This window comes from Molothrus ater, chromosome 11 (assembly GCF_012460135.2).
Source record: "Molothrus ater isolate BHLD 08-10-18 breed brown headed cowbird chromosome 11, BPBGC_Mater_1.1, whole genome shotgun sequence".
In the NCBI taxonomy this organism is placed as follows: Eukaryota; Metazoa; Chordata; class Aves; order Passeriformes; family Icteridae; genus Molothrus; species Molothrus ater.
The window spans coordinates 20375630-20402342 of NC_050488.2; the positions used below are offsets into that span (position 1 = coordinate 20375630).

General features: G+C 54.9%; 2 protein-coding genes across 3 annotated transcripts in view; one reads left to right on the top strand and one right to left on the bottom strand.

The window, feature by feature from the left end:
* Positions 1-5341: 5341 nt before the first annotated feature.
* On the bottom strand, positions 5342-9149 carry LOC129046801 (uncharacterized). Its single transcript, XM_054516083.1, has 2 exons — positions 8094-9149; positions 5342-7928 (listed from the first exon to the last, which is right to left on the bottom strand). The coding sequence occupies exon 2, from the start codon at positions 7154-7156 to the stop codon at positions 6185-6187; it is 972 nt and encodes a 323-aa protein (XP_054372058.1). The 5' UTR covers positions 7157-7928; positions 8094-9149; the 3' UTR covers positions 5342-6184.
* GRM7 (glutamate metabotropic receptor 7) overlaps positions 7625-26713 on the top strand; it is a 194169-nt gene continuing 175080 nt past the window's right edge. For both annotated transcript variants that reach the window (XM_036391148.2, XM_036391149.2), the window contains exon 1: positions 7625-8250. In XM_036391148.2, coding sequence (XP_036247041.1) covers positions 7741-8250 — 510 coding nt within the window. In that variant the 5' untranslated portion in view covers positions 7625-7740. The remainder of the gene's footprint in view (positions 8251-26713) is intronic.

Below are 26713 nucleotides of genomic sequence, written 5' to 3' on the forward strand. Positions count from 1 at the left end.
AATTCCTGCAGCCATTGAAGTAGGAAGAATTACATAAGATCCTTGGTGTTTGCTTTATTTCATGCTTAACTCATGTTCTCAATGATTCATTATCAGGATTTGTCAGGGCTCATTAGCAGGGTGCCAGCTGTGGTGGGACTGGGTGCCACAGCACCCTCCTGGCTGGGGACTGCCCTGGGACCATTCCTGGGGAACTGGGGAGCAGCAGCCACTGCTCAGAGCTTGGGGCTGGGCTGGGCTGGGCTGGGCTGCTCCAAGAGGGGATGAGTTTGGTGCCTGAACACAGGAACTGGAGTTTTCTGTAACTCTCTTACAGCAAACAACAAAACCCATCAAGCTCCCAGGATGGTTTTCTCTTCTCTGCTAAGAGCGTCCTCTCTCAGTTCAACAAAAATCACTGAAGTGCCCAAAGCCAGGAAGGTGTGAGTGTGAAAATGTGTGCTTATGGAAGGTGGCACAGGGGCTGGGATGGTCTCTGAGGGCCCTTCCACCCCAAACCCCTCTGGGGCTCCTTGGTTCTGTGCTCCCTGTCCAGGCTTTTCCTGCTGCTGTGAAATCAGCCCTGGGCTCACACACTGGGAGCAGATTCCAAACAAAACCTTTCTGACCTGCACTTGATACAGGCAAAGTCATCCCTCAGAGAGTCTCTGTGCTGCTGTGCACACCCTGCTACTAAAAACAGAGTCATTAAGAGTAATTCACTTCTGGGCAGCAATGGCAGAATATCAGGGACTCATTTGCAGGGTTTGCAGGGTGGGTGCTGGCCCTGCTGGGCTGTGCAGGGTGGGTGCTGGCCCTGCTGGGCTGTTTCAGGTGGGTGCTGGCCCTGCTGGGCTCTGCAGGGTGGGTGCTGGCCCTGCTGGGCCCTGCAGGGTGGGTGCTGGCCCTGCTGGGCTCTGCAGGGTGGGTGCTGGCCCTGCTGGGCTGTTCCAGGGTGGGTGCTGGCCCTGCTGGGCCCTGAAGGGTGGGTGCTGGCCCTGCTGGGCTGTTCCAGGGTGGGTGCTGGCCCTGCTGGGCCCTGAAGGGTGGGTGCTGGCCCTGCTGGGCTGTTCCAGGGTGGGTGCTGGCCCTGCTGGGCTGTTCCAGGGTGGGTGCTGGCCCGGCTGGGCCCTGCAGGGTGGGTGCTGGCCCTGCTGGGCCCTGCAGGGTGGGTGCTGGCCCTGCTGGGCTGTTCCAGGGTGGGTGCTGGCCCTGCTGGGCTCTGCAGGGTGGGTGCTGGCCCTGCTGGGCTGTTCCAGGGTGGGTGCTGGCCCTGCTGGGCTCTGCAGGGTGGGTGCTGGCCCTGCTGGGCTGTGCAGGGTGGGTGCTGGCCCTGCTGGGCTGTTCCAGGGTGGGTGCTGGCCCTGCTGGGCTCTGCAGGGTGGGTGCTGGCCCTGCTGGGCTGTTCCAGGGTGGGTGCTGGCCCTGCTGGGCTGTTCCAGGGTGGGTGCTGGCCCTGCTGGGCTGTCCCAGGGTGGGTGCTGGCCCTGCTGGGCTGTTCCAGGGTGGGTGCTGGCCCTGCTGGGCTCTGCAGGGTGGGTGCTGGCCCTGCTGGGCTGTTCCAGGGTGGGTGCTGGCCCTGCTGGGCTCTGCAGGGTGGGTGCTGCCTGCCAGGGAGGTGCTGGGGCAGTTCCAGGGGCTGGCAGGAGCAGCACGGCCCAAGCTTCCCAAAGGTGAGTTGTGTGTCCATCTGCCCTGATGGGGACCAAGTGCCATGCCCTAAGCAGGGGCTGGGACAGATGTCACTGGTTCGAGGTATTTTTCAGAAATACAGAAAGCATTTTCTGCCTGTGTTCTTTTGGGGGAAAAAAAATCTATCAAGTATCTTTAAAGTGTTTAAAATCTGGCGAAGCTGTAAAGGACAGAAAAAAGGGGCACTGATGGCAGGGAGGGAAAAGCCTCTCAAGAGCATCCTGAGTGATTCCATCAGCTTTAATGCCACTTTGTCCCTTGGAAAAGTCCAGGCAGCACAGCCAGAAGGGGAGGAGGAGACCTGCCTGAGCTGGCTGGGTCCCTTCATTGTCTGACATTACAACACTATTATTATTTGGAGAAAGCTGTCTTATTTAATTATCCTGAGTGTGCAATTCCATCATTTCTAATTCAGCAGTGCAGGAAGATGTTCAAAGCATTAAGTGAATCAAAATATTCTTAGTAAATAAGTAACAGAGATTAATAAGTGTTTGGAAAGAAGAAGTTATTGTTCCCTGTGAGTGGCAGCCAGTTTAATGATTTGGCTGAAGTGCCCATCTAATAGAGCTGCCTGCTTGGAAGATTTGTGATCTCCGAGGAGCACTTGGAAGGTGTCTCTGTGTAATTGATTGATCCATTCCTCTGGAAGGCCTGCATGGCTTTCGGAGCTGGGCAGGGATGGATGGGGCTGCAGCCTGGCAGCTTCTCCTGGGCCCTGGGAAATGCCGCCAGCCCCTGTCCCCGAGGCCCCGAGCTCCTGCTCTGCAAGGGGAGCTGCTGGCAGAGCACCCAAAAGCTGCTGGGAGCTGCAGGCCCTTCCTCCCTGCCCACCAGGGAATGCTGGCACCTGATCCCTGCTCCGGGGCTCTTTAGCCACGTGCTGCACAAAGTCATTGAGATCCACCCTCAGATCTTCAACCCAGGGGTGAGGCTGGCACTGCCAGTCCAGCCTGGATGTCACCAGCTGGGCCTCAGCTCACGGCCAAGGGCTCCTCCTCCTCCTCCTCCTCCTCTTCCTCCTCCTGCTGCTGCTGTTGCTCCCTGAGGCAGTGGCAGCAGCCAGGGCACAGGAGGCTCAGGGCATCTGGGAGATGGGTTATTGTCAAATGGGAAATAACCCAGTGTGTGATGCTGAGGGCCTCTGAGAGCATCCAAGGATGGCTGAGCTTGGCTCTCAGAGCTGCTTTGCTCTTCCACAGGGTCACACCAGTGCTGCAGCAGAGAATCAGGCCCAGATACTTCATTTAGCACAACCTGTTCATTGCAGTTTTGTCTTGGAAACAATCCATAATGTCTTGTAGATTTAATAACTTCATATCTTTTATAAATTACAATCTATTTATAATTTTAATATATTTTAATATTTTATAATTCAATAAGCTACAATTGTAAAAGTAATGTTTCTCTTACATAAATAAGGATCCAGGGAGGTATCTAAGCGACCATATCCTTGAGGAAAATTTGCTGTCCCCTGTCCTCCCTGGAAACCAGAGCCTCACTGACACCTTCTCTTTGTAAGCAGCAGCAACAAAGCCCCGAGTTAAGGATCTGAGCTTTTCACTGGCCTCTGCTCCAAAAATCCATTATTTTCTGAGCAGCAGATAAGCAGGAGCTCTGGCTGCTTTCCCGAGCCTGACTTCACCCAACAAATTAATTGCTTGTACCACGTCCATTACAGTTGTCCAGGCTGACCTCTGCCTGCGTGGCAGCCTCTGCCACATCACCAATATTTGAAGGGTTGTTTTATTCCTCCTTCCTGCTGCTCCATCACTCTTTGGGCTGCTTCCACTGCTTGGCTGTGATGGGATTTTGTGTCTGCTCTGCCAGCTGCCCAGATAAAGGCAATGTTTAATTATACAGCAGCTCTGACAGTGGATCCTCCTGTGATGGAGATCACACCACACCCTGGAGGAGGCCAGAAATGACCCCCTTCCTTTCTGGCAAAGTCTTTGCTTATCCAGGAGAAATTTGGCTGAGTCTTATTTGACAGGCAAGTTAAGAAATGGTTTTGAATATTCTCTTGGATGTGTTTAACCAGTGTTTACTTCTAAACAAATTCTCTTGCTTAAAAGATCAGGCTTGGGTTGGGTTTGTTTGTTGGGTTTGGTTTATTTTTCTGGGGAATTTTTGGTTTGTTCTGTGTTTTTTTGGGGATTTTTTTGGTGAAGCAAATCTCCCCAGGGGATGATGGAGTGTGTCCCCAGCACTGCAAAGGCTCAGGCAATGGGAGGTGGGATTTTGGTTTTGGGTGGGATTTTGGTTCTGGGTGCCTGGGCACTCCTGGAGGGGTAGCAGTGCATCAGACCCAGTGCTGGATGCTCTGAGTGTGGAATGCTCTGAGTTCTGGATGCAGAGTGTGGAATGCTCTGAGTTCTGGATGCTCTGAGTGTGGAATGTTCTGAGTTCTGGATGCAGAGTGTGGAATGTTCTGAGTTCTGGATGCAGAGTGTGGAATGCTCTGAGTTCTGGATGCTCTGAGTGTGGAATGTTCTGAGTGCTGGATGCTCTGAGTGTGGAATGCTCTGGTGCTGGATGCTGAGTGTGGAATGTTCTGAGTTCTGGATGCAGAGTGTGGAATGCTCTGGTGCTGGATGCAGAGTGTGGAAGGCTCTGAGTGCTGGATGCTGAGTGTGGAATGCTCTGAGTTTTGGATGCTCTGAGTGTGGAATGCTCTGAGTGTGGAATGTTCTGAGTTCTGGATGCAGAGTGTGGAAGGCTCTGAGTGTGGAATGCTCTGAGTGTGGAATGCTCTGAGTGTGGTGGATGCTGACTGTGGCTATGAGGTGGGCTCGAGGGAGGGGAGGGGAGGGTTCCTTATGTGCAGGGGGACAGGGATGTTGCTCAGCACAGGTGTGACACACTCTCTGCTGGGTTGAGTCAGCGCTGCCTCACCCCAGGTGTTCAGCCAGCCCAAGGAAATCACAGCATGACAGAATCTGCTGGTTGGAAAAGGCCTTTCAGCTCCCCGAGGCTGATATTTCTCCCAAGGAAAACACAGCAGTGAGAGATGCACAGGCTGTTTTTATATTTGGTTTCCTGTCTGAGAGGGCCAGATTGGGTGTGGGTAGCTCAGAGCAGAGGGGATGGGGCTCAGGTACAAGGAGAAGGAGAGTTCAACTCCAAAGGCAGGAAACTGCAAGCTGCCAAACAGGGTTTCCAGGAGATGTCCAGTGGTCCTTGTGAGCACAGCAGCCAAGGACTCTGCAAGAGTGGGAGAGGGACTGGGCACTCCTGTGGATAGCAGGAGGATCCACAGTACTGATTGCTCCATCCATTTCTGTAATGTAATTAGAATAATCTTTGATGCTTCAGGGCTTAAACCAATAAAATCAGGAGGAGAATAAAGATATATCTGCATACTGTAAAACTCTGTCCTTTTCTTCTGGTGCATCTGCTGCTAATCCAAGATGAGCTACAGGGCTGGGCTGGACCCTGGGGCTGCCTTGATCAGCTGTGGCAGGCCCTGTGCTCCTTGGGAGCCTGGAGGGGAATCTGGACACTGATTCTTTAGGAAACCAGGGTGTGAGGAAGAGGAGGATGAAGTGGAGAGCAGATGGGTTTCCTGTGCCTTTGAGAGGACAGAAATTTATGTGATGATATATTAATAACTGCAGATTTGCCCAAAGGGAAAAAAAACAGTGCAAACCAGGAAACTTTCAAAATCATGAGGTGACTTCCAGCAAAACAATGGGATTTATTAGAAGAAGTGATTTATGTCCACATCCTTCCTCAACTGGAGCACTTGAGGAAAACTTGAGGCTCCAAGCACAAGAGTCAGCATTAATAATAATAATAATATTAATAATAATAATAATAGGCAAGATTCAGACTGAGGAGCTTTAATTAAGTGGGCAAGAGGTAAATAGGCACTAAAGAGCTCTCCCTGGGTGGAGATGGAAAAGGAGATGGAGCTGGTGGGAACAAGGGAGAACTGGGAAGGAAATCCCATGTGCAGCAGGTGGAGTGATGTGAGGAGTTGGGATGTGTGTGCAAGGGATGGGGATGGGGCTGGTTCAGCTCCACCCCCCTGGCAGAGACTGGGAGAGGTGTGGGAGTCTGACAGCACTACAGAAAATCTCTGAGGAGCTGGGTGATCCTTCAGGTCCCTTCCAACCCCACCCATTCTGTGCTTGGCAGTGTAGGAATCACTTTCCTAAGATGTGTGGCTGATCTGAGGGAGGTGAGGCCCTGGCACAGGTGCCCAGAGCAGCTGGGGCTGCCCCTGGATCCCTGGCAGTGCCCAAGGCCAGGCTGGACATTGGAGCTTGGAGCACCTGGGACAGTGGGAGGTGTCCCTGCCATGGCAGTGCTGGGTTTGGTGGGAGCGTCTGAAGATGCATTCTGCGTTAGCTGGAATTGGGAATGTGCCAGGGCATGGATTTGCTGGTCAGGAGGGAATGGCAACAGGTGGTGTCCCTTTGGGTGTCAGAGTTTTGGAGTAAAGGGAACAAAACCAGGATGTCCCAGCATCCTCGAGATCTGGGCGTGCAGAAGAAAAATGGGTCTGGAGATCTTAAAATAGAACGAGCTCAGCTGCATTTCTTCGGGTTTGGGAGTACGGGGTTACATCCAAACTCCTCCTCCTCCTCACCGCTCCATTGGTACCCAGCTCGGCGGGCGGAGGCTCTCGTTCCCATGGCACAATCCGGATTGATGCTTTGGATGCCCTGGGCTGCCCGGGTGCTCCCGCTGTCCCCGGCTGTCCCCGGCGGCACCGCCGGGCCCCGCGAGCGGCAGAGCCCGCGGCGCTGCGCTCCCCGCCGGGAGAGCGGGGCGGAGGATGCTGCTCCTGCTGCTCCTGCTGCTGCCGCTGCTGCTCCGGCGGCTCAGCGAGCATCCCCCGCGCAGCGCCTTTGGCGGCGCTCCCGAGCCGCGCTCCCGAGCCCACTCCGGCTGCGGGGAGCGGGGAGCGGGGAGCGGGGAACGGGGAATGGGGAATGGGGAGCGGGGAGCGGGGAGCGGGGAAAGGGGAATGGGGAGCGGGGAACGGGGAACGGGGAACGGGGAACGGGGAATGGGGAGCGGGGAATGGGGAGCGGGGAACGGGGAATGGGGAATGGGGAGCGGGGAACGGGGAGCGGGGAACGGGGTGCGGGGAGCGGGGAACGGGGAACGGAGAATGGGGAACGGGGAATGGGGAGCGGGGTGCGGGGAGGGGGGAGCGGAGAACGGGGAGTGGGGTGCGGGGAACGGGGAGCGGGTAACGGGGAGCAGAGAACGGGGAACGGGGAGCGGGGAGCGGGGAATGGGAAACGGGGAATGGGGAACGGGGAACGGGGAACGGGGAGCGGGGAGCGGGGAATGGGGAGCGGAGCCGCCGCGATCCCCCGCTTCCCCCGTCCGCAGCGCGGCGGGTCCGGTACAGCCGCCAGCCCCATCCCGGGCAGGGCGGGCAGGGCCGGGACCCCGCGGCTCCATCCCCGGTGCCCGTGCCCATGCTGATGCCCATGCCCATGCCGATGCCCACGCCGATGCCCATGCCCATGTCGTGCCCGTGCCTATGCCCATGCCGGTGCCCGTACCCATGCCGTGCCTATGCCCATGCCGTGCCTATGCCCATGCCGTGCCCATGCCGTGCCTATGCCCACGCCGTGCCCATGCCCATGCCGTGCCCATGCCCACGCCGTGCCCATGCCGTGCCCGTGCCCATGTCGTGCCCATGCCGATGCCCGTGCCCATGCCGATGCCCATGCCGTGCCCATGCCGTGCCTATGCCCATGCCGGTGCCCGTGCCCATGCCCACGCCGTGCCCGTGCCCATGCCGTGCCCATGCCCACGCCGTGCCCATGCCGATGCCGGTGCCCGTGCCCGTGGCCGGCCGGGGCGGTGCGGCGGGCGCTGCGCAGCGGCGGCGGGCGGGGCGGGGGGCGGGCGGGGGGCGGGCGGCCGGGGCCGTTTAAAGCGGCAGCGGCGCGGCGCGCTCCCAGTGCCGGTGCCGGAGCGCGGCGGGCAGGGCAGGGCAGGGCAGGGCGGCCGAACCCGCAGCCCTCCCCCGGCCACCCCATCCCGGCCGGCCCGGCCCCCGGGGAGCGCGGGGCAGCGCCCGGGGGCGGCGGCGGCGGCATCACCATGGGCCGGCCGGGCAGGGTGCTGCGGCTGCTGGCGCTGCTGGAGCTGCCCTGCTGCCTGCTGGAGCTGCTGCTCGGGGAGGCGGCCCGCGGGCAGGAGATGTACGCGCCCCACTCCATCCGCCTGGAGGGGGACATCACCCTGGGCGGCCTCTTCCCTGTGCACGCCAAGGGCCCCCCGAGCTCCCCCTGCGGGGACATCAAGAAGGAGAACGGCATCCACAGGCTGGAGGCGATGCTCTACGCCCTGGACCAGATCAACAGCGACCCGGACCTGCTGCCCAACGTCACGCTGGGCGCCCGCATCCTGGACACCTGCTCCCGGGACACCTACGCGCTGGAGCAGTCCCTCACCTTCGTGCAGGCGCTCATCCAGAAGGACACCTCCGACGTGAGGTGCACCAACGGCGAGCCGCCCGTCTTCGTCAAGCCGGAGAAAGTAGTTGGAGTGATCGGGGCGTCGGGAAGTTCCGTGTCCATTATGGTGGCCAACATCCTCCGGCTGTTCCAGGTAGGGCCGTGCCGCGGGGCTCCGCCGCTCTCCCCTGTGCCTCTCCAGGTGCTCCATCCGCCTCCCTCCGGAGCAGCTGCTTCCCCTCCCCGCCGCCCTCTCCCTTCTCCACGGTGCGTGGCGCTTTCTGGATTTATCGCCCCATTTGCACGAAGCAATGCCTGAGGGAAAAGAGGAAAGGAAAAAAAAAAAAAAAAAAGGAAGAGAAGAGGCGCTGGTTGCGCCGGGTTTGCGTTAGAGAGAGCCATGGCTCGGCGGGGATGGATGCGGGCGCACGGATCCCAGCGGGGCACGGCCGGCACCGCTCCCGCACGGAATCCCGGCGGTGCGGGCACGGCTGGCGGGGCCGCGGCCCCGGCCCGGGGGTCGCGGGGGGTCGGGACAGGGTCGGGAGGGGTCGGGAGGGGTCGGGAGGGGCTCTCTCCGGGTGAGCCGGGGCTGTGCGGGGCAGCCCCAGCGCCCAGCGCCCGCCCGGCTCGGTGCCCGCTCCCTCCCGAGCCCGCCGGCCGGAGCGGGGGCAGCGGGGGCGGCTCAGCCCCAGGCTCCGGGGCTCGGGAGGAGCGAGGGATGAGCAGAGCCGGAGGATTACAGAGCCGTGCGTGTGCGGGTGTGTGTGTGTGTGTGTGTGTGTGTGGGAGATGCGCTGCAGCGCTGCCCGTTCTCCCCCTCCTCGCCTCTCCCCCGTTCGCGCTGCCATCGCGCCCGTCTCGCCCCCGGCGCCGCGCCTCGCTGGGTGTCGGGCACGGAGATTTGTCACCCCCGCTCATCTCCGGCCCCAGGGCCGTGCGAGGCGGCCATCTGTCCGGCTCTGGCCGGGGTTGGATCCCCCGGGATGAGGGGGTGTCCCCCCGAGATGAGGGGGTGTTCCCCCGGGGCCAGGGTGTCCCCTCGAGATGAGGGGATGTCCCCTCGGGATGAGGGGGTGTCCCCCCGAGATGAGGGGGTGTCCCCCCAAGGGCCGGGGTGTCCCCCCAAGGGCCGGGGTGTCCCCCCAAGGGCCGGGGTGTCCCCCCGGGGCGCCGCTGCAGCCGCCGGGCCCCGCAGCGAGCGCCGGGCGCTGCTCGGCAGCGATCGCGGGTGCGGTGACAGTGACAGAAGCGCCACCAGATGCATCGTGAGCAGCGGAGTTCTTCGCTCCCTGTCCTACGCCTTCGCATGCGGAAGGTGGTGGAGGGATTTTTTTTTTATTTTTGTGCAGCGGGCGGAGAGATCGCCCGCTTCTCCCAGCTGGAAACTTGGGAGGCTGTCACGGCAGAGCCGCTGGGCGCTGTGGCCGCCGCCGAGCCTCCCCGCTCCCATCTGCTGCCGGTGCCATCCCCGGCCGCGGCCAGCGGGGCCATGCTCCTCGCTCCTCGCTGCCCCGAGCCCTGCCCGGGCATTTCCCCGCTATATTTATTTCACGATCTGACAGCCGCGAGCCGCTCCTTGCCGCGCTCGCTTCCACGGGGGCAGATGGCAGCGTGGCATGGCTGCCGGCTCGGGGCTGGGTGCCCGGCTCCGTGTGCGTGCCCCCACCGTGCCCTGCCTCCCGCTCCCCGGGGCCGCCTGAGCCCGGCTCCCGCTGGGCCCCAGCGCCGTTCAGACGCTGCCCGGAGGCTGCAGGAGGCAGCTCTGCCCTCCAGCTCCGAGCCCGCCGCCAGCCCGGGGCACTCCCCGCCGAGATCCAGCTCTGAGGGAAACCGAGGCACCCTTGGGATCATGCCACAGTACCTGCAAAGCCTCTGGTGATACGTTATGGAGTGGAGTTTGTAGAAAATAAGATATCTGGGCAGTTTCTCCTTGTAGAGATATTTATGTAAACTAAATATTTTAATGTGTTGTGACTAAGCATCTGTTCAAAATTGCAATTTAACCAGATCATCCAGAAAGCAGGAACTGGCCCATGCTGAGGGAATTTACTGAATATCTATTTTACAGCTTGGATGAGCCGCCTTGAAGCAGATCTTTCATTCTGTAAAACTGTTCCCTGTTGTCCTCTCCTCCTTCAAAACACAATTTAGAACACGCTCAGCCACAGAGAAATAGAAAATAACTATTTTAGGAGGAGAAGTAGACCTGTTCAACAGCTAAGTGTCATTGTGTGTGGGTGGATGAGAAGCTCTAAGTTAGCGGAAAGAAGAAAACCAAGTACCAATCACAAAAAATCTTGTTAACCTCGGAACTCTCTGAAATTCCTGAGTGTGGCAGCCAGCTTCTTTCTCAGGGGTCACCGTGGGTTCTGCTGCCTGGGGCAGTGGGTGAGGGGAGGGTGGATGGCTCTTGAATGTTTACTTGCATGCCCAAACTGGCTTTTCCCTCCCATCTGGTAGGTAAAGGCTCTGTGGAGGCCTCTGCAAAGAAATCTTGATGGAGTTTCTGCTTCTCCGACAATATCTTGGAAGAGAAGTATTTGTGCTGTGCCTTGATGTAGGGAGCAAATGGGTGTAAACCTGTATATATAGAAATACATAACCCATCCAGGGCACAGCAGGGCTTCCTCAGGCAGCTCCTGCTGCTTCAGGCACTTCTCCCCAGGAGGGACCAGCTCCATGCAGGCTCTTCATCTTCCTCTCTGCATGGGAGGCTGTGCTGGCTGTGCCTGCAGCTCCCTCCCAGCGCAGGGGCTGCGAGCAGCCTCAGCCAGAGCCAACAGGTGCAGCAGCAGGAGAGCCAGGGCCGGGCTCCTCGGGCTGCAGTTCACCCTTGCAGTTACTGCTGCAGGCTTTGTGGGAGCTTTCCTGGGGTGCACAACGATGGGGGGATCTCCATGGCACTGGGGCTCGGCTGTGGTCAGAGCCCCTGCCCTGCACCTCTCCCCTCACTCAGCCCCGAGCTGCTCCTGGGACAAAAGAGCCTGGGAACAGCTGGGGTGTCCCCCCAAGGACACCCCCTGGTTCCTCCAGGGCTGTGTGTGGGGCAGGCACAGGGCAGCTGGAACCCTGCCGCTCCCTTTCTGCAGCTGAAGGGCTGGTGCTGATGGAGCCAAATGAGACTTTGGGCTGGTCACTGCTCCTGCTGGCTCCCCAGGACTGTGGGTGGGCACAGGAATCACCAGGGGGGCAGGATGCCTCATCAGACCCCCTCCAGCAGGACTGCAGTGAGCTGAGGAGGGCTGCAAGTGCCCAGTGCAAGCTCAGGGTCCGAGGGAGGGGAGGCTGCGCCCCGGGTTCAGTGTCTGCCCCTGCCCAGGGCTCGCTGGGACCTGCTGCAGGTCCTTGGGTTAAAATCATGGCTGAGGAGCACCAGCAGTGGCTGGCCAGAGCAGGGCAGAGCCCACCCTGAGCAGGGTGGAGAGGCCTGGATGTCTGAGTGCAGGGGAGCTCCTCCAGCTTGGCCATGGCCTCCCCAGGGGAAGGGGTTGAGGCAGGAGATGCCTTGGGCTGGGTTCTTTCTTTTCCATCTCTGTTCTTGAGCTTCAGCCCATCCATAGGAGGTGTGCCAGTGCCACAGCCCTCTGTGAGTGCATCCCCTGGGGCTGTGAGTGCATCCCCTGGGGCTGTGCTCCACCCCATCCTGCTGGGAAGGGCTGCCCAGGCAGGGCTGGGGAGCAGGGCAGGTGTGCCCAGCCCAGGGCCTGCCTGTGCTGCAGCCCTGGGTGATGCTCTGGGGGTTCCAGCCTTGGGTGATGCTGCAGGGGGGTTCCAGCCCTGGGTGATGCTCTGGGGGTTCCAGCCCTGGGTGATGCTCCAGGGGACACCACCCTCAGGCTGCTGGAGCGTGCAGGTGGCCCTGCACCAACATTCAAATGTGTCAAAGGCAGGGACTTCTTCCCAACAGAATTCTATCAGTGCACACCAGTTAATGGCAGCCCGGTCATAAATTAAATATCTCTCCTAAAAATAACACCCAAATAATTTGGAAAGCTGCTTCCAAATGCACCAGGGAGTTCAAGCAGGATGTTTTTAGGCTGCTGGTTTTGCTTTGGAGAAAATGCTGTTCCTTTGCAGGGCTGTAGCTTCCCCTACAAATGGAACTCCGTGATCAAACCATGGCCAGGCTGTTTCATACCTTCTGGGAGTAAAACCATGCAATATGGAGAATATCTGACTCCTCTTTTAATGCTGCAAGACTTATTTTTGTGCTCCCTGCACTTATTTTTGTGCTCCCTGCAGACTTCTCCTGACAGGCTTTAATAATGAACAAATTACTGCTTCAAGTTTGTGTCCTCGGTGGATACAATTTGAAAGAGTCAATCAAGAATAATTTTGTTCTTGTCTAAATCCCCGTGGGATTTCATTAGGGGTGGCTCTGGTGGCCCAGAGGGGGCTGTTCCTGAGCCCCTCCAGGGAACTTTGCAGCAGAGTGGGCTGAGGCAGTGCAGGGAGATTGGGAGTGTAAATTGGAACATCCCTGATCTCCCTGGGGGTGTTGGCTGCCTTTCCTTCCTGCCGAAGGAGGAAGATGACAGTTGCAGTCCTGCCTTCTGCTCCAGACACAGTCATCACAAAAATGAGATTATTTGGAAAGGAAGGGAGCTTAAAAGTGCAGCTCTGAGTTGGATGCTGCTCTTTTCTTGCAAAATGCACTCGCCTTTGCCAGGCTCTCTGGGGGAGGCTGTGGGGCTGGGGATGGGATGGGAGGGGATGGGATGGGGATGCAATGGGATGGGGATGGGGATGCGATGGGATGGGAATGGGATGGGGATGGGGATGGGATGCGATGGGATTGGGATGAAATTGGGATGGGATGGGGATGGGATTGGGATGGGATTGGGATTGGGATTGGGATGGGATGGGATGGGATGGGGATGGGCTGGGGCTGGGGTTCAGCTGCTCCAGGGAGTGAGGGCAGCTCTGGACCCTGCTCCTGCTGGGAATGCTCCTCGGGCACAGGGAGGATGGGCAGGGCTGTGTGAGAATTACAGAACCATGTGTGCTCCCCTGGTTCCATCAGATCCCTCAGAGGTGTTTGCTCTCTGATGAATTCCACGCTGCTGAGCTGGCCAGTGTCTAGAAACTCCTTGTAATTCCCAGGAAAATGTCTGCAGTCTGGTTGTGCCTCCATCCCTTAGTTTCTTGCAGGAATGTGGGGTTTGGGCCCGTTCCATGGGAGATAATTTCCATTCCCAGCCCACGTTTGAGCCCCTCCTCTGACCTTGCCCTGAGGAGCTGCTGGGGAGGTTTCATTGCTGGAATGTACCTGGGCTCTCACTGGGGCTTGGGAGGAAAACTCCCACATTTCAGCAGTGTTTTCCCCTGGATGCTAATTTATTGGAACTCCTGACCTGATGGGTGCATTTTCCTCTCCTCACTTCAAACAGGACAATACTTTTTAGGCAATGGAGTAATGATTCATTTTAGAGAAGATATTTTAGGAAACTCCACATTTTTCAGTTTCTCACATAGAGAATGCAACAAAAAGCTGAAAATAGGAAACAGAAACCTTTAATTCTTTGTCTCCTCTCAGAAAAAGGGGTTTTTGTGTTCTTTAATGAGCTTTCATTTCAGCAGCCTCTCTGTATTTGTCCTTGTTGGTAGTGAGGCCCTGGTGTGTGTCAGCACCTGAGCCATGCAGGGCTGTGCCTCAGCTGGGAGGCAGCTCCAGAAATGTGGGATCTGATTTTCCCTGTATAAATAAAAGGCCAGGAATATCCTCCCTTCAGGAATTCCACATGGGGAGTCACTAATGAGAGGCTGGAGGTGCTGTGAAGGTATTTTTCTGGAACGCTGTGTTTTGGAGGTAAAATTCATTTTCTCGACAAGGCGGAATTCAATTTGAGCAATAATCTTGGCTCTTAATCTGTTTTCAAGTGTCTCTCTTGAGGCAGGAGGGACTGCAAAGGGTCATTTGGAAGGAGAGCGGCTCTGCCAGGAGAGGGATGCTCGTCCATGGAGAGGGAGGGATGATGGGCAGAGGATTCAGGGGTAATTGGGGCTGGAACGAGGGGTGCAGGAACAGCGAGAGCAGATTTCCAGCAAGTTCATTTGTGCAATTCCCCATTTACTCTTTGAAACAAAGTAAGGTGACCTCTCTGGAATGACAATGGAGGGATCATTTCAAGGCATTAATTTTTATATAAGAATTATTGATCTGCTTTGGAATCTCATAGCAGTAATACTACAAAACTACGTGTACTCTGTTCCATATTTTATTCTATTAAATGAGTATTGCTTGAAGGCATTAAAAGCATCCAGCACAATACTCTGTTTCATAAGATCAGATGTTGTTATTTCTATTTATAGTGGTATTCAAATTAATCTCAATGAGTGACAATGCTGAGTGTCCCAGACACTGGACCATGATGAATTTTATCATAATATTGGGAGATACCAAGCATGTAATGAAGGCAGTTTGGAGAGCATGGAATCCAATATAGCCAGGCCATTAGTGTGCTCAGAGGGTACCCAGGCAGAGAGAGCTAAAGGAGAACAAGGATTTCCAGAGCTTTGCTCCTTCCTGGTGATTCATGAGCTCCTCCCAGGCCCTTCTGCTGAAGGCAGTGCAGTTGTTCTGAGCCACCACCACCACTTTAATGGCAATAAAGCCTGCTCCTGCTCCTGCCTGGACCATGGACAGCAAAGGTGGTGGCCCTGTCCCACCCGGGTCACAGCTCCCTCCTGGCTGCCCCTGGCTGGAGTGAGCCCAGCCCTGAGCCTGCAGAGCTCTTCAGCCCTGGCTGCTGCCCCAGGAGCAGCCCCTGTCAGTTCTTGGGCTGGGCAGGAGCTCCTCGGTGTCCCCAGGGCCACCATGGGCTGTGTGTGCCCTGTTCTTTCAGGGGATGCTGGGTGGGTACAGTGGGTGCTCAGGCTGTCCAGATCCATGGGCTGTGTGTGCCCTGTCCTTTGGCAGCTCAGGGGGTGTTATGGGGCTGTCCCTCTCCATGGGCTGTGTGCCCCATCCTTTGGCAGCTCAGGGCACACAGGGTGGTGCTGTGGGGGTGTCCCCTCCATGGGTGCCCCATCCTTTGGCAGCTCAGGGCACACAGGGTGGGTGCAGTGGCTGCTATGGGGGTGTCCCCTCCATGGGTGTCCCCTGTTCTTTGGCAGCTCAGGGCACACAGGGTGGGTGCTGTGGGGCTGTCCCCCTCCATGAGCTGTGTGCCCCCTATTTTGGCAGCTCAGGGCACACAGGGTGGGTGCAGTGGCTGCTGTGGGGCTGTCCCCCTCCATGGGTGCCCCATCCTTTGGCAGCTCAGGGCACACAGGGTGGGTGCTGTGGGGCTGTCCCCCTCCATGGGTGCCCCATCCTTTGGCAGCTCAGGGCACACAGGGTGGTGCTGTGGGGCTGTCCCCCTCCATGGGCTGTGTTTTGGAGCAAAGCCTTTTGCAGCAGAGCCGGTGTCAGGTGCAGGATGAGGCACCTCGGGCACACCTCAGCTTCCCCCAGGGCTCCCACCCCTTCTGGGGGCACAAAGTGCCCCTGGCTGACAGAGGGCACCCCAGGCCCCTGTGGCTGAGGCTGTGGTGCTGAGGACAGTTCTGCTGTGTCATTTGGGATCTGGAGAGCATTAAGATGCTGGGTGAGCGCTGGGCATTCTCTTCTCCCTCAGCTGTCGGGTGATGCTGGCCGGTGCCTCCCTTCCCAGCCCTTTGAAACGAGCTTGGCAAATGTTCCCAAAGCCCTGGGACGTGCTCCTGGCTGGAGATCACCCCTGGGCCCTGGCAGCAGCGAGGCACTTGGGCTGCCCGGCCTCTGACTGGCACTGGGAAGAGGAGAAGCCTGGAGACCTCTCCCTGCCAGTGCCCTGCGCTGCCTGAGGTGCTGCAGGTCCAGTGTTTGCACATTCAGGGCACATCCAACAGCTCTATTTTGGTCTGGCTTTTTGGGAAAAGGATGGGCTGAGCTGTGGGGGTGGAGGGGAGGGTTTGGAGCAGGCACAGGTCACAAGATTTTGTCCTGATGATGGTTCTGCTTATGTCCCTGAGCATGGTTGTATATGTGGGGATAGATAGATAGATAGATAGATAGATAGATAATTGATAGATAGATGGATAGATAGATGGATAGATAGATAGATAGATAGATAGATAGATAGATAGATAGATAGATAGATGGATAGATAGATAGATGGATAGATGGATAGATAGATAGATGGATAGACAGACAGACAGGAATGTCATTGTTGTGCATTGTTCTTACACTGTAAATGTGAGCTGTTTCTCTGAGGGCTTGCTCAGGGCCTGGGCTGGGAAGGAGAGGGCTGTGCTAGGCTGTGCTGGGTGAGCAGAGGATGGAGCACCTTTGGGTGAGCCCTGGCACCTGTTTGGCTTTTTGGTCCTGCCTGCCTCACGTTAAGATGATGTTAGGGCCCAGAACAATCAATCATGGGTGATAAATAGAGAAAAGATGTAGCTTAGGAATCCTGGGCCACCTCAGAGGCTTCAGCAGCACCAGCAGCAGGCTGTGCTGGGGCTGGGCTGCTCTGGGTGGGGAGAGGGAAGGCAGGAGAGGCTGAAGCTGCTGGGAACTAGGCAAGAACGTGGGGAGGCTGGTGTTGGCTCTGCAGGGTGAGAGGGGCTGGGGGAGGATGCTCTGCAGGAACAGCTCTCCAGAGCCCCTGCAGCCGTGCCAGGGGTGCCAGCAGGGCCAGGGAGGGCACAGCCCAGACAGCTGGCACGCTGCCTTAGCCCAGGGCAGTGCCCTGCTGGGGCTGCTGGGCACTGCCAGCTCTCAGGCTGGGCAGTCTGGAGCTGCCTGGCTGTGGTCCTGGAGCTGTTTGGGTGTGTGATCCTGGAGCTGTGATCCTGGGTGTGTGATCCTGGAGCTGCCTGGGTGTGATCCTGGAGCTGTGATCCTGAATCTGCCTCGGTGTGATCCTGGATCTGTCTGGGTGTGTGATCCTGGATCTGTCTGGGTGTGTGATCCTGGATGTGTCTGGGTGTGATCCTGGCAGTGTGATCCTGGATGTGTCTGGGTGTGTGATCCTGGATCTGTCTGGGTGTGTGATCCTGGATGTGTTTGGGTGTGTGATCCTGGATGTGTCTGGGTGTGTGATCCTGGATCTGCCTGGCTGTGATCCTGGATCTGTTTGAGTGTGATCCTGGCAGTGTGATCCTGGATGTGTCTGGGTGTGTGATCCTGGATGTGTCTGGGTGTGTGATCCTGGATCTGCCTGGGTGTGATCCTGGAGCTGCCCTGCTGGGTGTCAGAGCAGAGCCCTTGTCCCCATGGATGTCCTGGCGTGCTGGGACAGCATTTGCTGGTTTGGAAGCACCTCTGGCTACCCTAGCTTGGTGCTGAGATAATAACAGCCAGGTAAATCTAATGGGGGGCTGGAACTGAACCATGAGATTTAATGGCAGCTCCCAGAGCACAGACAGCATCTCCCCAGCAGAGACAGCCCTGAGTGCCTGGAGTTATTTCCCATGTGGATCCCACCAAAACCCAGTCCTAATGGATAGGATCAAGGCCAAATTCCATTTAATAAAAAATGGCAGGAATAACTACAAAAATAAAGACAAACTGTCAGCTCAGATTTGGCAGGAAGTTGTTATTTTTGCAGGAATAAAATTCAGCACTAATAGAGATGGTTTAGTGATTTTTAAAGCAGGTAATTTTGTGGAAGGACTTGAATGCACAGAAATTATATTGACAATAAAAATTAATTAAACGACTTTTTGTGGGTTTGTAGTTTTTCTATCTGACAGCAGTACAGAAAATCTCCAAGTAACTGGATGATCCTTAAGCTCCCTTCCATCCCAACCCCTTCCATGGATGATGATGCAAAGAAAATCATCTTTTTGAGATGTGTCTGCTGTGGCTACTGTGGAGGATTTGCAAAGGAGGAAAAGATGTTTTGATTCCCCAGCAAGCCCTGGACAACAGGAATGGACAACGGGGATGGACAACGGGGATGGACAACGGGGATGGACAACTGGGATGGACAACGGGGATGGACAACGGGAATGGACAACGGGGATGGACAACGGGGATGGACAACGGGGATGGACAATGGGAATGGACAACGGGGATGGACAACAGGCACGGACAACTGGAATGGACAATGGGAATGGACAACGGGGATGGACAACTGGAATGGACAATGAGGATGGACAGCTGGAATGGACAATGGGGATGGACAACGGGAATGGACAACTGGAATGGACAATGGGGATGGACAACGGGCATGGACAATGAGCATGGACAACTGGCAGGGGCTGCCCAGGGAGCTCTGCAGTGCCCATCCCTGCAGGTGTCACCTGGAGGTGGCACTCAGAGCTCAGGGCTGGGCACAAGGTGGGCATGGGCACAGCTGGCACTGCCTGGGCTGGGTGGGCTGTGCCAGCCTCAGGGAGCCTGGGATTCTCTGCACTGGGAGCTCCTTGCCTGTTTCATCTCCTGCAGCAGAATGGTGGTGTCCCAGGTGAAGGGCTTTTGGCCTTCACAGGATTTTGGGAGCTGGCACAAAAAGGTGAATTTTCCATCTGCCTACAGGGCCCAGGGTGGCAGCAGCCCCGAGGGAGTGACAGCTTGTGTGCTCTTGTTTGGCCAAACTGGAAATGTGGAAATGAGCAATGGCCTGGGGCTTTCCAGCCCCATGGAGGATCCCAGGGCAGCTGCTCAAATCCTTCCACAACGCACCAGGATCCCCAACACCTCAGTGTGAAACAGGAGCACAGCAGAGGCAACGGAGTCCCTGGAAAAGCCACTTTCCTTCTTCAGGAATATTTCAGTGATGTGATAAACTGTGAAGAGCATTAAATCCATGAAGAAACGAAATAAATCCCAAATACAATTTTTCCTACCTGTGAAAAATGTATTTTGCTGGGGAATTGAATTGTTGTTAAAAAATGCCTCCCACCCCTGTGCTTATTTTCTCAGGAAGAATCTCCTTGCATTTCAGGAGAGAATGAAATAACTCTGAGCGCAGAAGCACTGAGGAATGGGGCTGAGAACTCATCTGTAAAATGCCCGGCTCAAGCCCAGCCCAGCCTGTGCTGCTCCAGCTGGCAGGGCAAGGCTGGAGGTGCCTCCTCAGCGGTGCCTGCCATGGCCCTGCTCTGACAAACCTGGGCATGGGACAGCCAGGGGTGGCTCTGGGTGTGCTCCTCTGCTGAGCCAGGAGCTGAGCCTGGCTCTGGACCTGCCCAGCACCTTGTGCAGGACACGGGGCCCTGGGGCTGTTCCTTGGACTCGTGGGACCAGGAAGGTGCCGCCCTGTTCTTGTCAGCCTTCTGATGTTCACAACGAACTTTCTCACTCATTTTTCTCTAAATCATTATTATTATTATTAAAAATAATAATATCATTATTATTTTTATTTATTATTTTATTCTCCTCCTCCTTTTCTGGAGGAAGAGAAATCTGATGGACTGTTGGTTTGTCCAGTGTCATTGGAGAGGTGGTGCTGTCATCTCCAATGCACTGTCACTTTTGAAAATCTGTAAATGTTAGAGTCAGAAATGAACTGCCCTTCTTATCACCTTAGAGATTCCGGGGTCTGCAGGTTGTATTTTGTGCCCTACAGTGACAGTAAGGCTGGAAGAGACCTCCAGGGTGAAGTGCAGCCTTTGGAGTGGACCTGGGGCTCCTCTGACCCCCAACACAGCCTGCAGCAGGAGCAGCTGGGAGGTCCCATCCCTGCTCTAATTGAGAAGCAGTTGTGGCAGTTCATTGCACTCTGCTGGGGCCAGACTGCTGCTGTGTGTCACTCTGTCCAGCAGTGATGGACAGACTTCAGGCCATGCTTTACTGGTAGACACTGCTTTGCTCTGCCTTGGCTGCTTTCTCACAGTGCATTTTCAGCAATCAATGTGTGTGCTGCGCTGTTTGTGCTTCTCCCTCTTCCCAGAGCAGCTGGGGCTGCCCTGGATCCCTGGCAGTGCCCCAGGCCAGGCTGGACACTGGGGCTGAGCACCTGGGACAGTGGGAGCTGTCCCTGCCATGGCAGGGGTGGCACTGGGAGCACCTGGGACAGTGGGAGGTGTCCCTGCCATGGCAGGGCTGGCACTGGGTGGGATTTGGGGTCCCTCCAACCCAACCATTCTGGGATTGCGTGGCCCAGGAGCCGGTGGCTGCCCTGCAGAGCTGCTGGTGCCCTGAAGGGAGCCTGGCAGGGAGGTGCCCAGGTGCTGGGTGAATTCCCTGGCATGCTGAGCACAGGGCAGGGCCATGCTCAGGGAAATGACAGCCCGTCACTGCACTGAACAAAACACTCAGGAGCTGAAGCAATTTAAAAATAGAAAGCAGGGAGCAAATGGCCTGGCAGGGAGGCAGCACTGGGAGAGCTGGGATTGGCCCTAATGGGCTCAGGCTGTGCTGGGCATGGAGGGCTCTGAGCTGCAGGGGGGAGCACAGGGGCTGCTCCTCCTCGAGCAAAGCTGGTTTTATTCCTAATTTGGACTGAGAACTCGCCCAGCCTTGTCTGGGGGCATGAGGGGCTGCTGGTGCTGGGCTGGAGCTGCTTCTCCTGGGGTAGTGGGGAGCAAGGGCAAAGCCAGGGCTGCTCTGGGACCTGCTTTACATTGCAAAACCCAGGAAATCTGGCAGGCCTGGGCTAGGCAATACCTGATTTCAGAGAGCAGTGCATGACCTGACTCCTGCCTGCAGCAGGTGAGTGCTTGCTGTAAGCCCAGGGAAGCAGCAATGTGATTTTTAGCTGATTTTTATCCCACTCTGGGGATAAAAGCAACCCCAGGGACCTGCCAGTGCCCAGGGATGTGTGGCAGATCCACAGGATCAGGGTCTGCCGTGCCTGTGCTCAGCTGTGGGGGAGCTCCTGCAGCCTCAAACTTGGCAGGTTCATGGGCAGAACAGAAAAACAAGGTAAAAAAACATTTTTTTTTTCTTTGCAGGTTATTTTTTCCCCTTCATCTTTCTCCCAGTGCTCATATAAATCAAGCAGAATGTGGTACAACTGGAATCTGTTTTCCTTAACAGTTGGCAAAGCGGTGTCTGTGCTATTGAACCTGAATCCTTTGGCAGAAGCCAAACCCACAAAGCCCTTCCCGTTTTATTTTAAAGCCATGCTGCTCATCCTCGTTCCAGGCATCACAGATATAACAGATATATTTGGAAGACATTGTTTGGGGTTTTTTGATTTATGAAATACAGCCTGTCATAGGAATGGGTGTGTAACTCAGCAGAGCTTGTGTGGGATGTATAAATCCTTCCCAGTGAGGGCTCTGCTAAGGATTTGTCTTGGGAAAGGTGACCAGGAAGGGTTTGACCTCAACCAGGGCCTCTCCCTGCCCAAATAGCACTAAAAATACCCAAATTATTGCAGTGGCAGTGCATAAAGGGCTGGGCTTTGCCTGGAGTGGATTTGTCAGCACAAAGGCAGGGCCCTTGCCTTGGGCTTTGGCCCGTGCTCCTTCAGGGCCAGACACAGAACCATCCTGGGAGCCACCAGCCCCCTTTGCTCCCAGGGCTTTGCAGGGCACGTTCTGCTGGCATGTGGCAGTGCTGTGAAGTGTGTCCTGCTGCAGGAGGGGGTGCTGGCCCTTGTCCCAGGGCTGACCTCGGGCTGCCAGCCCTGCAGGGTCCCAGTCCCACCCCAGAGCCCCGGATTTTGGCACCCAGGTGCTGCTGGGTGTGCTCAGGTGCACGTTCCCATCGAGGAGTGGGACCTGGGAATGCTGGAGATGAAACCTGGTTTGTGCCCGGGCAGAACAGAGTCTGTGCTGGGGCTGGCGCAGGCAGGAGCCAAAGGAGGCTGAGCAGGGCTGTGAGAATCCCACACCTGCCCGAGGATCAGAGCTTTCCCTGCAGCACAAAGGCATCCACGAGGTCTTCAATGTCTGCCTGACAGTCCTGATCCCCTGGGCAGCAGGAGAGCCCTGCTCTGCTCTGCTCTGCAGTTTCACAAAGCCTCTGCTGGAGCCTCTCGGGCCTGAGCCAAACCCAGCCCGGGGATTTTGGGCATTGCTGGGATGGACCTCAGAGCAGGCAAATCCATCCTGGTATTACTGGTTTGTCCTTCTGTTACAATGGATTTGTCAGCTTAATGAGCTGGCTTTTCCCCCCGCTTTGCACTTTATCATTCTGTCTCTCCAAATGGGATTTTAAATTCACACCTTGCTGACAGGAACATGGTTCTGGGCTCAGAGATCACAGCCTGGCTGCTGGCTGTGACCAGCAGCACCTCTGAGCTCCTGGGAGACAGCAGCCAAAAGGCACAAATAACAAACAGAGAGAGGAGTGGCACCATGTGCTTGATTCAAGATGTGATCACGCTCTTTGGGCTTCATGAACTGGCATTTTTTGTAAAAATGCCCCCTGCCCCAATAGAAAAAATACTTAAAACTACAAATTTCCTAAAACCTCATAGACACAGAGCTGCCTCAAACCCCAAAACACAAACCCATGGCTGAGCAGTTCTTTTAATGAGGGTGGAGGTTCTCATGGTAACTCCTGGCTGCAGGAGCTGGGATATTTAAAGTCACACAGATGCAACGGCTGCAGCAGCACAGAGTGAGTGCTTGGAGATGCTCAGGACATTTCCCAGCCCAGGAAGGAACCTAAGCTTGTGACCCATATATTTTATAGACAATTTTCAAATTTTCATTCATTTTGTTGCTTTGAGAAGTGAAAGGCAGGGAGTGCTGAAGGCCCAGGGGTGCAGCGGGGCCAGCTCTGGAGAGGGATCTGCACCCCAGAAGGGCCCAGGGGGCACTGCATGTCCCCCTGGGGTGAACCCCAACCTTCCTGCTTCTCCCACATTAATGACTCTGATTGCCCTAATGAGACACTGCAGTTGTCTCCTCTCTCCCGCCCTTGATCTCTTTTTAAGCTTTTCTCAAAGTTGATTTTTTTCCCCCATGTGCTGTTCTCACGTGTGGTTCTGAACATGAACAATTGGGACACGACAGTTCTTCTGTATCTTTTCTAAAATGTTCCCTGGGGAATTATGCTTCAACCAGGGAAATTGTATGTTTCATTATCAAAAAGGTTTCAGGCTTTATCAGAGTCTTTTTGTAATAGTTGTCATGGAGGTTTTTATTATTATTGTTAAATTGAATAATGGGGAGGAACCTGTTCTCAAGCCTTTGCACAAGAACTAAAATTTAAATCCAGATAAATCTGCTCTGTTTGTAAAAGTGACTTTTTAAGGTTAACTGCATTTAGTTCCAATCATTGGAAGTGCAGCTTTGTTACTTTATCTGAATTAGATAGCGAGGGGTTTTGCAGCTGTAATAAGGGAAGATTGAACTTGACTTTTAAATGCAGATGGAATGTCTTGGAGTTATTTTTCAGGGCCTGATTTCTTGGTAATCACAAGAAACCCTCCACAAGGCCTCACAGCGCTGCTCCAGGAGCCCAGCAGGGCTGGAAGTGACGGGGAAAGAGACCTCAGAACCATGGAATGGCTTGGGAGGGACCCCAAATCCCACCCAGTGCCAGCCCTGCCATGGCAGGGACCCCTCCCACTGTCCCAGGTGCTCCAGCCCCAGTGTCCAGCCTGGCCTTGGGCACTGCCAGGGATCCAGGGGCAGCCCCAGCTGGATGTTGTTCCTAGGAAGCACCAAATGCTCCCATTTGGGTGGGACTGAGGCGCTGCCAGCAGGGCTGGGGCCATCCCTGCTCGGGGGACAGCCCTGCCCTGGGGGGGACAGGCTGCTGGTTGTTATTCTGGTACCCAGAGCCATCCAAGACCCCTGGGAGCCAGCAGCTCCCGGATTCTGGGGCTGGGATGGAACCTGAATGAGCAATAAGGAGATGAAAACCTGGCTGTGAGCGAGCTCCTGCAGTTGGGAGTCACCACAGCAAGGAGGGGATGGAGCCTCTTTGAAATGTGGGTCAGATCCAGCAAAGGGGCTTCAAACAGTTTTGTCTGAAGGGGGGGGAAAAAAAATAAAAAAGGAGAGGAGTAGTTTGAAAATGTCAATAAAATAATAATTCATCTCAGCATATTCAGGCTGTCAGACTTCAGGGAGCTCCCAGTTCAGAGAAAGCATGAAATGCAAATACTTTATGTAATGTTGACTGTGACCAGCGGCCTCATTATGCCTCTGAAATTCATCATTTTTGCCTTTGGATGCTGAAATCTGTTGACAATCAGGAGGAAGAAGAGTCCCCCTGGATTGTTGTGGTGTGGTGCTCTGGGAACTTTCCCTCTAATTATGGCAGGAAGGCAAATTGCAGGAGGCTTTTTAAAATAACAACTGAAGATAGTGACCTTTTTTACAAAGGCTTTGATGAAAGATGTGAAAAAATGGAATTCATTAGAATATTTCTAATTTCCTGACATTCAAATAGGAGAGACTTTCTCAATGTGCATCTTCTGAAACATTTATCATTAAATGTCGTTGTTTAACAAAGGTCCCTGGACTCTTTGCATGCCAATGAACCCCACGATTGAATTTAGAAATATAAACTCTACAGAAGGAAAAAATTTCTTTCTGTGTCTACAGTGCTGTCCTACAATTCATTACTGTGGTGTAAAGGCCTGAATGAGTTCAGTCTAAAGGTGCCTAAATGCATTTCAATGAATTTAAAATTAGGACTATTAAAATAACTGTGCAAATCCCCCAAGAGCATTTGGGGGCAAAATTAAATGCAGGGCACATATAAAATACATTGAAAAAAAAAATATATATATATATAAATGAATGATTAGATATGATTGCAACATTATCAGGTTTGGGGGTTTATTGAGATCCATAAGGAACCACAAAATAATTCTTGAGGTGTTTTGCAGGCGTGCAGGGAAGGTCAGCAGCAGCATCTGAGGGCTCTTGGTTTGGTGCCAGCTGGGTTGGGGCTGTGGTGGTGTTTGGGGGGCTGGAAAAGCCCAGCGCCGCCCCAGTGATCAGGGGACAATGAACAGTGCTCCCTTTTTGTGTTCCTCTGTCTGGGGACCCCGTGGGCCCTCCCTGCTGTGCAGAACTCCCCGACCCAGGGACGGGACAGGCTGTGCTATTCTGGGCAGATGGAGCTCCTGAGGCAGAGGGACTCAGGGAGTCACTGGGGGGAGTCCAGAGTGGGAGTCCCTGAGAGGGAGGCACAGGGACCTTCCCCAGCTGTGTCGGACATGTCCCTGTCACATTCACATTCTCTGGAAAAATCCCTTCACCCAGGATTTTCTCCTGGGAAGCCTCAGAGAAAAATGAAAGCAATAATTATCAGATTTGCTTCTCCTGTGTTGTGCTCACATGTGGAATGTGTTTGGGGATTGTTTACCCACAGGTGATTGTTTCATTGGGTTCTGCTGTGAATTATTTTGACTCGTTGGCCAATCAGGGCCAAGCTGTGTTGGGACTCTGGAGAGAGTCACGAGTTTTCATTATTACCTTTTTATCCTTCTGTAAGTATCCTTTCTGTATTCTTTAGTATAGTTTAGTTTAGTATTCTTTAATATAATATAGTATCATAAAATAATGAATTAGCGTTCTGAGAACATGGAGTCAGATTCATCATCCCTGCCTGCCACGGGACACTCCACAAATACAACAAACCTGGGCTTCCAGTGAAATGTCCCAAATGCCACCCCAGGAGGGATTTGGTGCTGCTCCCTTTAGGGAAGATGAAGAAGGGGAGAAGAAGAGGCAGGAGAACATGGCCATGTGCCCTGGGAGGGAGCAGGGAAAGCAGCTGGGGAGATGGGGCTGAGAGGGGCAGCCATGCTGGGTCAGGCCCCTGCTGGGGAATCCCCCAATTAGAGGGGGCTAATGAGGGAGGGGATAAATGAGAGGGGAGCAGGGTGGGGTGGGGAAGGTGGCTCAGAGGAGGAGCAGCCCAGGGGAAGGAACCTTGGTGTAGTTAAGGATGGTTCCAGCTGGTTTGGGATGGTTGGTGCTGGTGCAAGATGGCTTTTCAGTTCTTGTAATGTCTGTGCTTTTAGAGTTTGTTCTTTCAATTGAATTTTAGCATGTTATCTCAAGAAAAAACCCTTTAGCTTTCCTCTCCTGGGGTATTTCAGTGCTTTTACATGGTTCAGAGTTCCCAAGGACCGACTCTCTCCTGCTGTGGAGTGTCTGAGGCTTGACTTTGTCCCCAGTAATTCCCATCTTCACCCTCTGGCTCCTCAGACCCCACAAATCCATTAAACAGCCCCTTGCATTGGCAGAAGGAATTTTCAGTTGTCTCCTGCTCACTGATGAGAGCCTTTGCCAGGACTTTGCTCTGGGATTTGGGAGCTGAATGGAACTTTTGCCATTAATGAGTCTAAATTTGTAGGAGCAACAGAAATTCAGGTGCTGCTGCTTTTATTAGTGGAGTATGGCACGTATCACGCACACACTGGAAAAGGTTTTCACTTCAGAGGAGGGAAAGGAGCACTTTGGAGTTCATGCTGTGAATTTTCTACAGAGAATGACTCTAAATGCACATTTTGTAATGCATGACTTTATTTATTTTAAAAAAGGGCTGCATTATTAAATTTGGTTTTGTCTGTGCAAACAAATGTGAATTATTTTGCCAGCTCAAGTGTTTTCTCAGTCACCCATAAATAAGAAAGTGACTTGAAAGTACAATTGATCAGAAATGATGCATTGAGTGTTTCCCTACAAGGAGGGCATTGAGTTGGGAGCTCTGTCATGTTGTGGATTCCTCCCTCACCCACAGAACGCCTTTCTCCTTCACATCTGCGTTTCATGACAGTATC